Source organism: Podarcis erhardii (assembly GCF_964252035.2).
Source record: "Podarcis erhardii genome assembly, chromosome: 1".
NCBI lineage: Eukaryota > Metazoa > Chordata > Lepidosauria > Squamata > Lacertidae > Podarcis > Podarcis erhardii.
The window spans coordinates 31,341,773-31,356,856 of NC_138497.1; the positions used below are offsets into that span (position 1 = coordinate 31,341,773).

At 41.6% G+C, this 15,084-nt stretch overlaps 1 protein-coding gene across 4 annotated transcripts in view; it reads right to left on the bottom strand.

The window, feature by feature from the left end:
• TTLL5 (tubulin tyrosine ligase like 5) overlaps positions 1 to 15,084 on the bottom strand; it is a 113,417-nt gene that overhangs the window by 35,686 nt on the left and 62,647 nt on the right. For 3 of the 4 annotated variants that reach the window (XM_081858650.1, XM_081858649.1, XM_081858647.1), the window contains exons 28-31: positions 14,488 to 14,601; positions 12,489 to 12,878; positions 9,263 to 9,456; positions 2,817 to 2,962 (exon numbers count right to left, since the gene is read on the bottom strand). In XM_081858650.1, coding sequence (XP_081714776.1) covers positions 2,817 to 2,962; positions 9,263 to 9,456; positions 12,489 to 12,878; positions 14,488 to 14,601 — 844 coding nt within the window. The remainder of the gene's footprint in view (positions 1 to 2,816; positions 2,963 to 9,262; positions 9,457 to 12,488; positions 12,879 to 14,487; positions 14,602 to 15,084) is intronic. The other variant, XM_081858648.1, reaches the window with a different exon arrangement.

Genomic DNA, 15,084 nt, shown 5'->3' on the forward strand with positions numbered 1-15,084 from the left:
CCCAGGAGCAACTTGCCTTAATGCTCCTTGACTCTGATGGACAATCCTTCTAGAGAAACAGTTCATAAAAAGCTGCCTTCAGTAGTCAGACCACTGGCCCACTTAGCTCTGGAATGTCTACTCTGACTGGCAGCGACTCTCCAGTGGTTGAGACCGGGGCTTTCCCAGTCCTACCGTGGGATCCTGAAGATTGAACATGATACTATTTCTAACACAGAGCTAAGATCATTCTCCAAATACTGTGTGGTTAAAGCTTCCTCAGGGAAGAAACATAATTGGTGGCTACGGAATATGCAAGGAAGGCCATAAAAAAGTATATTTTCCTCTAGTGGGGGTGGCACTGGGTAGTACAGCAAAAAGCAGAGAATGAGTAAGATGAATTTAGGGCAAAGGAACTATAGCCAACCAAAGCTGTGACTTCTGGAAAACCCTTGGGTTCTGGAAACTTTAGTACACAAAAAACCTTATCTGTTTTCTCAGAAGCAATTCCTACTACTGTGCTCAATGGGCCTTACTCACTGTTGTGTTTAGGCTCACAACGGGGCTTAAAATGGGAACAGAGAGGAAGGGTGTTTTCATAGAAACTCCACAGCTTCTCCCACGCTAGGATTCTTCTAGTTAATCAGAAGATGTGGCAGCTGCAATGTTTGCCATGTCAAGAGCATGTGGCCAGAGAACAGAGAGTGTCTGGGCCAGTGCAAGCAGTGAAGGATAGTGGACAGTAGAGCAGTTACAGTAGCTCAGCAACGATCTGATGAGGGATGAAACAACAACAGAAGGCTGCATACTTTAAATTCAGAGGGATAAAAAGTGTGAGGCCACTGAATAAGTCACCAAATTGGGGCGGGGGAGGTGTTCACTTACAAATTGAAGTTCTGCTTATAAAAATGTATTATTGGAGGACAGGGAGGTGTCTCATTTTAGTTCTGCTTTGTGTGAGAACTGAATAGTTTGGGTGGGGGATTGGTGGGGGCCATAAAGGCACAAATTTACCACCCCTTATCTGATGTTCCTACAAATCTAAAAACACAGAAATAGAAACAAACAAAAAGAAACATAGGAAGTGAGGATCTGCCAGAAGAATTAGCACTTTCTAGATGTAGGCCAATGCTTAGAAAATGGACAGATGAATACAAGTAGCTTCACTAATCCAGTGTTGCTCAACTTTCCATGATCTTAGTTACATGTTTTGATGCCTGTGCAAAATTCATCTTCGTGTCTGACAGGCTTCCAATAGACCCATGGACCAGCACAAGAAATTCACTGAACTCTGTAATTCAGTGTCCAAGGGCAGGACCAGTATGCTTGGAGTAAGTTTGACATAATCAACCTCTTACATCACATTTTTAGAAGCACCGGGGACTTACAGAAGTAACAAATGAAATATTCTTGAAACTCTAAATAGGGGAGAGAGGGATCTTCAGATTCAAAAAGAAAACAGATCTTCCATAATTCAGTCAATAGGTCTGTTTGGAGCACAGCCTCCAAGCCACTTCTGGGGTCTTCACACCTCAGAATTACTTTTCAAACAGTTTACTAACAAACCTTGGTCACAGACCAAATCAGAGGCCCCAAATATGTCTCTCTTTTCATTAGATTCAGGATTGAAAACTTTTTGTTTTCATTTCTCTGCTTCAGAGCAGTTATTTCATGAGCTCGAGTTCACAAACTGAAACAGCACTAGAAAATACACGTATGATATGGTGCACCACCTCCACATTCTAGGAACATTTATTATTGCTAATTCACTTACAGAACTTTCAAAAATACATGCATGCACACAATTTAGACAGGCTTATTCTCTACTGAAGCAATGTATTCTTTTGAATAATTCAGGAAAAGGATGATCCTATCCTGTACAAATAATAATAAAAAGGTAAAGGTAAAGGACCGCTGTCAGTTAAGTCCAGTCACAAACAACTCTGGGGTTGCGGCGCTCATCTCGCTTTACTGGCCAAGGGAGCCGACGTTTGTCAGCAGACAGTTTTTCCGGGTCATGTGGCCAACATGATTAAGCCGCTTCTGGTGAAACTAGAGCAGCACACGGAAACACCGTTTACCTTCCCGCTGGAGCGGTACCTATTTATCTACCTGCACTTTGACATGCTTTTGAACTGCTAGGTTGGCAGGAGCTGGGACCGAGCAACGGGAGCTCACCCCATCGCGGGGATTTGAACCACCAACCTTCCAATCGGCAAGCCCAAGGCTCAGTGGTTTACACCACAGCATCGACCACGTCCCTACAAATAGTAATAATGTAGAGCTCAAATAAACTCTTGAAAAGGTAAAGAGGTTAAAAAAAAAGTGAAAGCTCAACTTAAAAACTTGTGTAAATTCTGCCTTTCTTGCTTTTCTACACACCTTCCCTCTCCACTGAGAACACACAAAAATGTTCAGGCTACAAGAACAGAAGAGAAATCTGCCTGCCATCTCAGAGGCAGACAGCCCAAAAGGCTTTGTCTTTCTCATTGGCCAAGTGCTTCAGACAGTTGGCTTGCCTCGCTCCTAAGCAGATAGGGAAGACACTTCCCTTTTAGAAGACTTTCCATGGAAGAGAAAAGGGATTCTGAATCTTACTATCAGAAAAAAATACAGCCCATTTTCAGCTGATACTGTTACCTAATCTGCACATCTCAGCACTGAATAAATATCAAAAGCTTATTCTCATGTTTCATTGTGGAATCAAATGGCACCTCCCATCTATTATACCTGTTCAAACTGCAGCTACATTTCAGTCACTGCCTTGCAAACTAGTAATATTGAAAAGCATTTCCACACACTGTATTAGTATTCTCAGTCTAATGTTGTTAACTTACCTCACTGTCAAAGATGCAGGCCTGATGTCACCGGTGTGTGCTTGAAAGGCCCAAAATGAGTTTCCTTGGTTGAGAGGTGATCGGTAACTGGAAGAAGTCACATTTCCTCTGTTTATAGCTCCGCTCATCAGATTCAAATTTGTTAACTAAAAACAAACAAGAAAAAAAGGGGAAGCACTTTAAGAGACTTGACGAAGTTTGGATTATAATATATTTGAGTGAAGATATTTTCATTGTCTATCACATGGGTGCTGTTGGACCACAACTCTTAGCATCCCTGACTACTGGCAATGCTGGCTGGGGTTATTGGGAATCAATAATACCTTGAAGGCCACAGGTGCCCAATCCCTGATCCAACAGATACTGTCTCGGTATGTTGATAGTCAGTGGGGTGTAGGGCAGGGTAGTGGAAAGGTAGTTGTATTTAAGTCTGGGAAGACCCTGGTTCAAATCTCCATTCATCCACAAAGCTTACTGGATGACTTTGAGCTGGGCACTGACTTTCAAGTTATCCTACCTCAGAGATTGGGCGGGGGGTGGGAGGCCATGTATGCTACCTTGAATTCCACTGAGAAAGGACGAGATAAAAATGCAACAACAAAAGAAAATATTTATAAATATGGCGTCATTGTTCTTTGGAGTTTATCCCTTTCCTTTCATCACTGTAATGGTTAAGATGAATGACACAAATAGTCTATGAACCGAACTGTGTTTTCTTCGATTCTGATCCAACCCCACCCTGTCCCAAGAGCTCAGGACTTGTTGCAACATTATTCAAAACCAGAGCATAAAAACAAAAACAAAAGATAAAGCTCCCAAAGCATCAATGGAGTAAAGATAAGTCTTGTGTTAACAGACACCATGGTTTTGACCCACCTCTGCAATGCTTCATCTTAGATGAACCTCTGGAGAAAATAAAAAAAAATCCCTAAGAGCCAAGTAGCTACAAATATTCCCTCTCGGCATTCTTCTGCCATTATAAAGACAGTAAGAGTTATGTTACATTAAGACTCCAAAAGGACGATAGTGTGATTTTGAAGAGCACTCTCTCTCTCTCTCTCTACTGGGATATCCCTGCTAAACTCTTCTGACACCTTCTTACTTCTACTTTGTTGGTGCAAACATTCTGCCACCTATTGTGCAGCTGCTGTATCAACACATAAATGAAAGATGCAAACTTAACCAAAACCCAACTAGCAAGCTGTAGTGACATTTATTTATTTGTTTGTTTAGTCGCTTTATCTTGCCCCAGGCAACCCAAATTTATATTACGAGATTATGAGTGGTTCTAGTTGGAACTAGGAGATCAAAAAGTCAGCTCAGAAAATGCCCTGCCCAACTCCCGCTAAAACATAACAAAAAACGCAAAGATTTTATGAAAATCTGAAAGCAGCATTAAAATGTGCACTTTGCAAATGTAATCAAACTGAAGAATTTGTATTTTCATAGTGCAGAATTTGTGCATTTGTGGATGCACACAAGCCTGTAATGTGTAAGATTTGATTTCCAGTAAAGAAGCGCTGCATGAAGACAGCTAAAATAAGATCTCTCCCACCAGCATCAATGTGCATTTAGTCAGCTGTTTCACCACTCTATCCTATTCTCCCCCATCTGTGCTACCTTGTTGCATTTTCCCTCCAATATCAAAACACCGTTTATTTTAAAGTTGTCTTTCCAAGTAAGGCAGGTGTGTAAACAGTTGAGTGCGGCGGGTAAGGACATTTCACACATTCCATGTAGACAGGTGTTTAAATTACAGCAGAATTAAATACAGGCAATGGATTCAAAGGAGAGCACACAAGGCATATTTGAACCAGCCCACCAGCTTCGTTCATTTTGATAGTTCTCCTCCATGCCCTGATTTGTTTCAGCTGCTATAATTAGCCTGCCAGCTTGGTGGATTCCTTGGGTAACCCATAATACTTAAGCATCTGTACAGCAGCTCTGCTTTGAATTATCTGATAGTGACAGTCTTTCCCATTCAGTTAATGAACTTTCAGACTGTCATGGATATATGACGACATCACTCCCCCCCTTCTTCTTTTTTATTTTAAAAAAAATGCCAACAGGTCTTTTTAATTGTAATTCTTAAATCACAAATAAGGAACGAAGTAGAAAACTCCTGAACAAATGAAGGGTTTTTTTGCTGGAAAAGTTGGGGGCGGGATGTAAGGAAGGGAAGGAAAACTGATTGCAGTGTTTCAGGCACATGAAATGAAATAAACTATGATGATGATGATGATGATGATGATGATGATGATGATGAAGAATAAATTAGTTATTTGTTATATGAAGGTCTTGAAAGGACTTACAATACAGCAAGTTTTGGCAGTATGTTAATAATACACAATATCATCCTAGTCTATCAAAAGTCTGGATAAAAGGGCAAGTCTTTAGCAGGTGCTGAAAAGATGTCAAAGAAGGCACTGGCCAGCCCTTGCTCGGGAGAACAAGCCATAGATGAAGAGCCACAACTGAAAAGTGCCTCTTCCTTGTCCCTGTCCTGCCCCCTCAGCCTCACTCATAGGTGGGACCCAGAGAGGGGCCTAAGATGAAGATCTAAGAGTCCAGGTAGGTTGATGTTGGGAGAGGTATTCCAGATGAATACCTCTCCCAACATCAGAATACCTCTGAACAGGTTGCAAAAGCAGCCCCACATAAACACATTGCAACAATCCAACACTGATTGGTTTACAATCCAAATGGGCTGTAGTGTGGATTATAGTAGTCAAGTTATCCTTGTTTAGATACGGTCACAGTTAGGCTAAGCTGATGTAAGGCGCTCTGTGTCACTGAGAACCCTCAAACCTGCATCCAGTGCTTCTCATCTCTCATGGCCAATCTTTCTACTAGAAAGGCAAGTAAACATGAAGTGTATTTATGGCCAATAATGGGGGCAGGGGAGAGGGTATAACTGCACTGGTGCACTATTCCCTGGCCTTAAGACTTGTAGTATCTAATTGTGGATAGGGGGGCTTCTTGGGGAGAAAAAAAGGCCATTCTGTTGTCGACTGAGGCTCATTTTCAGCCACACCCATACAGCACAGATCTACCCTTAGGCAAGTTCATTTCATGCATACATTTGTATTTACAACTATAAGCCAGAGGAAAATGAGAGCAAAGACTAAAGGGCTAGAGAGGTGTGAAATCTGTGTGTGTACCAAAGTTGATCTGGCTAAAGGCCCATGACATTCCTTCCCTGCTTGCTGAGCTTACCAGCTTACAGGATATGCACATGCATAAAAAGCATAAGTCTCCAGAAAACGTTCCAGACAAAGACCTGCCAAAGACATTCCTGGGAAACCTGACAAACTTGCAGATTCGTTTGTAGTTTCTCCAGCGTATGCATCCATTTAACAATAAAAAAAAAGTAGTTTGTGCTGCAGTGGATGGTTACTTGCCTCTTGCCGGTACTGAAAAGTCAGGCTCTGAATTAAGTACTCTCAGCTTCAAAACTTCTCAGTGGGAGCTATTTCAATAGGGCATAGATGTGCCAAACGTTTGATGATCATGGAATAATCCTTCCCACAACAAAAGTTCCTTGAAGCTCAGCTTGGTTCAACTGGCGGCCTCCTTCAAATCACAAGGTCCATTCCAACTGCACAAAAGCTGCTGCAGCTGGAATACAGCAGGAACGGTGGTGCTCCAAAGACACCTTTCTTCTTTTAAAGCACTGGTCTTCAGCTGGTAGGTCATGACCTAGAAATGGGTCATGCCCTGACTTCAGGTGGGTCATATTCACCAAGTTAAAAAGGCACAAAGAAGAAGAAAGACAGTGGGGAGGGTGTCAGGCAGGGAAGGAGAAACATGGGGATCCCCTCAATAAATAAAGTAAGTCTCAAGTTCCAGGTTGCAGGGAAAACCGCACTTGGGTCTGAAAACTTTGAAATTACTTTTCTAAAGGTAAATTTCCTAACATGAGACATCTTACTGAAATTGCTGCAAGCCAGTATTAGTGGAATCACATAATTCAGCAAAGAAGAGTGACAACAATGTAAAGCCAAAACAATGTAGAAGAAAACATAGCACTTTGGGATGCCATTAAAAATGACTTGTCTCATCCAAGAGATTAAATCATTTCAGCATAAACTATGTTGTTCACCTGCCTCCTTCATTTTACAGCCATTGGTCCAATCTCCACCCAGAATGTGCTGTTCAGACAAAATCACACTGAAAACTACAGGTCAGGTTCTGAAATGACGGGTACCTAGCAGAAGGCTGTTACTGTAAACCCACAGCAGTGGGTTATTTGGACTCCATATAGTTCTATGAGGAATGACCAGTTCCTCTAATTATCTCCCTACCAGAATGAAAACATGTGAATATTTTAAATACTTGTCTTTAACTGCTTTTTACTGATAATTTCATTGTTTCATTCTTTCTGCAAACTCTGAGATTTTATTACAATCAAACAGTATATAGATGTTGTGAAATAAAATAAATAAAATAAAACTTGAAAGGAATATGTGCTCATCGTCCTAGGGATAGATCATCACATTTGCAGGAAACCTGGCTTCAATATTTGAGCACTGGCTGGCTTAGATAAGAAAGATACATCTCATTCCCTCACTTGGGTGGTCTGGTTTTATGCCTGTGATCAAACTCTCTGGAAGGAAGAGCTGGAACTGTTCCTAGTGATAGCCAGCCCTAAATTCTCACACATTTGTTCATGGACAAGGGCAGCCAGTGCTCCTACTAAATTCTCCTTCTCTTTATCAAGTTATGTCAATTCAACACAGCCTATTTGCAATCTATGACCACCAAGCACAGCAGCTTGGAAGACAATAGGAACAGGCTACTGCTTCTTGCCCCCAACACATACATAAAAGTACCATAAATACCTTACACAGATCCTATACTGAAGTACAGCATATTGTGTAGAAAGGAAAGGTAATTCAAAAAAGAAAATAATCTGCACCCCCAAATGCGTATCACCTCAAGTCTTACTAAGCAAAAAGGGAGGTAGCTTATTAAACAGTTGTTGCTGTTAATTAATTAAGGGAGGTAGTTTATTAAATAGTTGTTGTTGTTAATTGATTAATTAAATTTTGAGCCAAAAATTTTATTGGCTTTGACCAACTAGAGACCAGAAGACTAGGATCATTAATGGACAGTCTAGGACTGAAGCTGAAAACGATGAAACATTACTTCCAAACTGCTCGGTCACAACTACTTCAATAGCCTTCTATACAGAAAACCCTATCTTGTCTAAAAGGAGGAAAAATAGAAAACAGAAGGAGTGAAAGGAAGGAGAAGGAACAGACTCGTTAGCACAGAAAAACAGAAGCAAGAGCACTTTAGCAGATCCACCACCAATTCCAGGCAAGCAGACTAGCCTTCAGGAATGGTAACTCTTTTCCATATAAAGTTGCACATTCTTGTGGGCACCTAATTCCATAACCGCTACCAAATACCGGTGCTAAGCAATCGCCTTAGTTGCCTTTATTCCTATTTGTAATATCATGGTTAATTTCTACCTCTACAAGCAATATCTACTTGATAGTTACAGGGATTTGACAGTGATAAAAATAACAGTGGTTGCAAAGCTTTGCTTGCTGTCTTACTTCTTGTTGTAATTAGGATCTCAGTCTTGGAAACTGTTTAATCACATAACAAGTATAACTACTACGCTGCTTCACCACACTAGAAAGGAGAACTCCCCCCACCCGAGAGTTGTGAAAGGAGCAGCAGAAGATGCCACTTCTGCTGCCTCACACCATCCCTTCTATTTTAGCTGGCTACATCTATCCTCTCAAAACAGTAGTTTCTTCATTTCCTCCAGAAGGATCCTTTGTCCAAGGCTGTTTGAGCAAGTTGCCTGTTGCTTTAAAAAGATAAATCCACCTATTGGGAAGGTCAGGTTGGTGTGGGGTAACTATAGGAGTTCTTTCTGCTCCTACTTCATCTGCATGAATGTAGGAGGAGGAGAGAGTAAATCAGCTCCCTGAAGCTTCCTGTGACCTGGCTAACCATATTAAATCATGGTGGAAAAGAACCCTCTCCCTCCCTTATTCACAGTTTCAACAGTTGGTAGACTCTCCTTCATCCACAAGTCCCAACTGTGCAAACAAACCTCAATAATTTTATTATTCGCTTTCATGACAGCAGAATTAAAGATCAGATATTTGGGTATTTCATCACAGTCTGCTCTACTATTGATTTCTTTTGAGGTGTGCCTCTGGCAGAACTGCATCTACATTTTATATGTAATGCTTCCAGTATCCTCTGGTGTAAGTCTAATTCAAAAAGAAATTATTTCCCTACAACATTTTGCCCTTGACAAGACCCCTTACGGACCGAGAGAGAACACAATGAGCATTTTAAAGTGATGCGATCAGGTATTGCCCAAGATCCATTAAAAACCATTAACTAGCAAAAACATTCTGTCCAGGCTCTCTCTCACTCATGCACAGACTTTGTTCCATAGAAGACTGCTGCCACTGTACCTGCTGTGTAAGGAGACTGATGTGACTGGAAGGAGAGTACTTCCTGGCTGCCTGCTTCTCTGCCAGTCTCTGCAGTTCTGTTGTAACAAGACCATGACTGTACTGCTTGCTCTCAGAAGAGGAGTCATCCCCATCCTTGTTAACTCTGGCAGATCCACCACGCTGTTTGCTTGGGCTGTGACTCCTTGAATCTGCTAAAGATGGTGAAAAAAATTACTTTGCAAGACTTTGTACTAGTCGGTAAAGAATCTGCCTTGTGTGTCTGAAAATAGCAAGAGACAAACATCTGCACAACCAATTAGAACCATGGTGTTTTCTACAGAACCTACTGATATATTCTCCTCTGAATGGCTGTGTTGCAGTTTCTGTTAAATTCTCTGGCTGATTCCAGCTTCACACACCCTTCTTTGTGCACAAAACAGTTTAAATCTCCATTCTTTTTCTTTGTATCCAGAGAAGGTTTAATACAGAACACTATGTTGGCATTCATCTGTCTAAAGAGACAATGGAGTGTGCCTCCAGGAGTGAAGTCAAACATGCATTAGCAGCACCAAAATGACCTCCCTGGGGCACAAGCCTGGGCTGCCCAGATGACAAGACTCCCCTCTCGGCCTTGCTGATGAGGTCCAAAGGAAAGCACAGTAAAACTTTTGGCACCAGCTTGGCTGCAGGAGTTGCCAGAAGGAGGCATACAAGGCAACTCCAATCTCAGGGACTCCACTCCAGATTTGTATAGAGATTACTCCTTAGTCTTTTCTTCTCTCAAAGAAGAAGAGGTTTAGGATCAAAGTTTTCCTTCTCCTAGATGGGCTGCCTTTCTAGGTTGATGAGCCCTGTCTACCCCTCACTTCCACCTTCTTCACTACCGCATCCATTATTAGTCTTGTATGCTCAATCTACAGGAGTGTGTCTTCACAGGCAGGGAAAGTCCCTAACTCACCAAGGGTTTGAGACCCATCAGCTACCCACACCTAGTTTAGTCGGCTAGTTGAAGCTGTTCCCAGTGTGTGGATACTGTTGCATGGTGACAGATTCTAGGAGCCACAAGTGAGAGCTGTGTGCAAAGTGGGGACCAAAGGTAGACATACTACCTCAGAAGGATCACAAAGTGCCTCCCACCAGAGGTACTACGCCTCCCCTAACGCCCCATACACCTGCCAGAACACTACATCCTACTTATAAAGGACAAATTATAGGACTAGGGAAATTTAATTTTCTTGAAAAATGATGACTTGAAAAGTTGTAAAAACCGATAAGCAGAAAAATGAACCAAGAAAAAATTATTCTGGTTTCTAAAGGAAGCCATGGCTAAATATTACCATATTTTTATGTGTATAAGATGCCCCCTATGTATAAGACGACCCAGAAACTAATAAATCAATATTTTAATGACAGAGCGTGATCCATTGGCGCTAGGGGTGGGCATGCACCCGCCAGAGTGATGCAGCAGCTCCGACCTGCAGGGAACCCTTGAGTTGTTGAGCGACAGGCAAGCATCAGCCTTGCAAGCGCATTCCAGCAGCTTCTACATGGCAGCCGCTGCTTCTTTTACCCCTGTTCATTCACCATCTGTGTATAAGATGATGCCCAATGTTTACTAATTTGTTTTAGCCAAAAATGTCATCTTATATATGGATAATAATAAAATAATAATAATAATAATAATAATAATAATAATAATAATAATAATAATAATTTATTTATCCCCACCCATCTGGCTGGGCTTCCCCAGCTACTCTGGGCGGCTGCCAACATAATATTAAAAACACAATATATGGTTAGTAGTGTAGCAGAGTTATATTTAGAAGACAAAGTTAAACCAGAAGAAAAATCAAAACTCTGAGAAAGAAGCTTCAAAGAAAAACCTACCGTTGGAAATTTTGAAGAGGTGAAAGACAGGAGTTTGATACAACAGAGTTAAGCTCACCAATACTACCACTGTGGGGTAGTATTGCCACTTCTTGGGAAATCTCAGTCTCATCTGAGCAGACTTTATCTGCATTTCTCGGCTTTGGCACCTATCCCTCAGGACTGCAAGCCTGAAACAGCTAAATCTAGCTAGAGCCTAACATACCCTTCAACACCTTAAAGGTCACTGGGCCATTTGCAGTTCTATTGTCATCTCATCCTTGTCTAACAAAGCAGAGGTTCTCAAGGTTTTTTTATCCCCAAGGCCTACTTGAGAGGCTGATAATTACTGAGACACACCACTTACAAAATTGTGGTTCAGGGGCAGAATCAGTCCCAATATGACAGCAGATGCAGGACGAGCATGGCGTAAACAGCTGGCAGTTACTGACATTACTTCCTACTGATATCGAATCCTTCAATGCTAAATTCTTTGCCACAATGTTTAGTAGTGAGGTCTCAGGAGGGCCTCCCCAGGGAGGGCACTTGAAAAGAGAGGAACCATCACAAAAATGTGAATGCAGGAAAGAAGTGCAGAATAGAACACCTAGAAATACCATTGTTAAGAAAAATGCTGCAGTACTATTTTGAAGTGAGAGAGTTGCAAGCCACCAACATGAAAAGCTACCAAACTTAGAAACTGACAAGGAAAAAGAAACATTGTATGCAAGAAGCTCTCAGGTGCTAGTGGCCCAATTGGCAATTGAAAAGCACCAAGGATGTGAGAATATGCCATACCAAATATGGCACCAGTCTCCATATTTAAACCCTTCATGTGTATCATTAGTGACAAAGTTCTCGGACAGCTGAGAGCTATATTGCCTGATAATGAGAGCAGAATAGCTGCTTCACAGTACAAATACAGAATTATTCCAAAGAGCTATTAATCTGAGTCATCCATTCATACTTCAATGCAGGTTACTTTCTGTTGCTGCCCTACACTTTGCCCTAAGCAGTTTCACATGCGTAAACTTTAATCATCACTTCCTGGACTGCCGGGGATCACTGCCAAGCCGTGTCATGTGCCAACAGCAGCAAGATTGGAGAAGCAAAAGGATCCTATATTTCTGGAAGTTGCCAAAATAATAATAATAATAATTTCACACATGTATTATTAATCTAGGACTTAACTAGAGGCCAATTTCTGAATCTGATTAGCTGTATTATTATTTTTAGCAAGCCATAAGTAAGTATTTCCCTAAATTTTGCTTGCATAGCCACATTCTGACCCGCTGTGCCAATTCGAGCTATTCTGAATATTGCTAGACAGTAAAAATATTACAATACGGTGCCAGATAAGCAGTCAGATATGGCTTACCTGCTTTTGCTGAAGCTGGTCGGGACAGTCTCTGGCTGTAGATCTGCAAAGCACTCTGAAAGGAAGAGAAGGGGCTGGCAGTGTAACTGCCAGACCGACAACGGTGTAAGCTTGCATTGTTTGAGGACAGGCGGGGTGTAATTTTTGCTGTGTTAGACCAGATGTCAGGTGCTGTGCTTTGGAGAGAAGGGGAAGGAGTCAGTCTAGAACCAGATGAAAAAGAGAGCCCTGGGCGATGATCAGGCACCTGTGCGTTATCTGAGGCAGCAGGATGAGAGGATAGCTGGGAGTTGATGCTTTGTGGAAGGATGGCACTTGGAACAAAGGAAGACGTACTAAGGAGGCTGGGTTGCGGTGCATTCTGTTCATCTTCTGCCGAAGAGGGCATCCCTATTTTTTTTGTAAAAAAAGACATATCCAATCTGATCAGAACATTGAAGTAAAACATATATCTAGTACAGTGGTATCTTGGTTCTCAAACTTAATTCCTTCTGGAAGTTCGTTCCAAAACCAAAGCACACTTTCCCATAGAAAGTAATGCAAAACGGATTAATCCGTTCCAGACTTCTAAAAACAACCCCTAAAACAGCAATTTAACATGAATTTTACTATCTAACGAGACCATTATCCATAAAACAAAAACAATAATCAAGGTATTGTACTATAAAATAAGTAAGACAGTACTGTAGATGATAAAAGTTGCAATTACAATTCTTTCTTACCTGCACTGATGATAGTCATTGTTTGGATGGGGGGGGGGGCTTTTATCCATTTCCACAGTCACATAATCAATCAATTAATAGCTGAGCTAGGTTCCACACAGTCAAAAAACAAATTAACCAAAAAAGCCTCAAAAACAAAAACGCAAAATAAATAGCAAAAACAAAAGCGTCAAACTTAATCCATTCCAGAAGTCCGTTTGACTTCCAAAATGTTTGAAAACCATGGCGCATCTTCTGATTGGTGTGCAGGGGCCCCGGAAACAATAGCCGACAGCCGCATTGGACGTTCAGCTTCTGAAAAGCGTTCAAAAACCGGAATACTTACTTCCAGGTGTTCGGCATTTGGGAACCAAGGCGTTTAAGTACCAAGGTGTTTGAGAACGAAGGTACCACTATATTATGCTAGAGTAGCCTTTTACAAAATTGTGCAGAAGGACAATGGCTGAAATTCAACTGAGTTACTGACTGTGCGGAATGAGATCTGCTTGTGCTATGGGACTCCCCATCTTCCCCCACAAGTCCCACAAATCTGGAAGGTTGAGGGAAAACCCAAAACAGGTTTAGTGGGCCATGGGGGGGAGAAGAGGGTAGAAAAGTCTTGTTGCGCAAGTAAACCTCATTGCCCCCCACATGCCCCACTTAGCGTTATATTGAATTCCATCTTATGTAAACAAAGGACATGAGATATTATACAAGGCAGACTACACAACTATTTTCCAAAACATGCTTTTTCTACAACTGAATTTTTCAAATGAGTCTTCTAAAATGATGACTATGCTCTATCTAAACTGCCTCTGAATACAAGTAGGGAGAGTGCTGCAGCATTCAGGTCCTGCCTGCAAGCTTCCTATAGGCATCTGGCTGAACAATGTGAGAACAAGATGCTGGACCAGGGCTGATAAGGAGTCCAGCAACATCTAAAGGGCCACAAGTTCTCCAACAGTGGACCTGAGTACCTTCCACTTGACTGATCCATTGTTATTGACACCGCAATGGAAATATAGCAAAGAATTCTGACCATGATTAACTCTAGATTATGGGTTTAGAATTTGGGAGGAAATGACAATTTTTAGCATGTCAGCTGACTGATTATTATGTTATAAATATTAATGTCAGTGGAAGATTTGTTAAGAAAGACCATTTATTGCTGCAGCCACCAATTATAAATGTGCCTGAATTCGAAAAGAAGCCATAAAATTCTATCAGACTCTAACATCCAGCACCTGTTCCTAATGTTATGTATTGCTAGTTTAGTCCTCTCCATTGTTCTCACTCACTGGATAGTCTGGTTGCTTTGAGTTGGTCACTTCTCAGTTTCTCTGCCACATTTTCCTTTTCCACTGGGATTTCAGGTTGCTGATTTGCAGCTTCTTCCACTGTTTCTGGCTGATCTGAAATGAAGTTTGGAATTGGGGGCGGGGGTAGATTCCCAGTTATAATTCTGCTGGAGAACAGTATGCAACAAGGCTTTCCAATGTGTTACCCACCACTGTATTTTAATATGGCAAATAACTTGACAGTATGTTACAAGTACAAATCCATCCCAGCACTGAAAATTATTGTCAATTTGGTATTTCCACACATCAGCTAGGGAGACTAAGTTAAGTACTGCACGTATGTTTTTATATGCACTGGAGAAAATTTATAAAATATGTAACTGCAGAAAGGAGGGGAGTGAAGCTGAAAGAAATGTAGATCGTTTTTGTATACATTTGTTCTTCTTTGTTAAAAAGGTAAAGGTACCCCTGCCCATACGGGCCAGTGGTGTCCGACTCTCGGGTTGTGCGCCCATCTCACTCTATAGGCCGGGAGCCAGCGCTGTCCGCAGACACTTCCGGGTCACGTGGCCAGCGTGACAAGCTGCATCTGGCGAG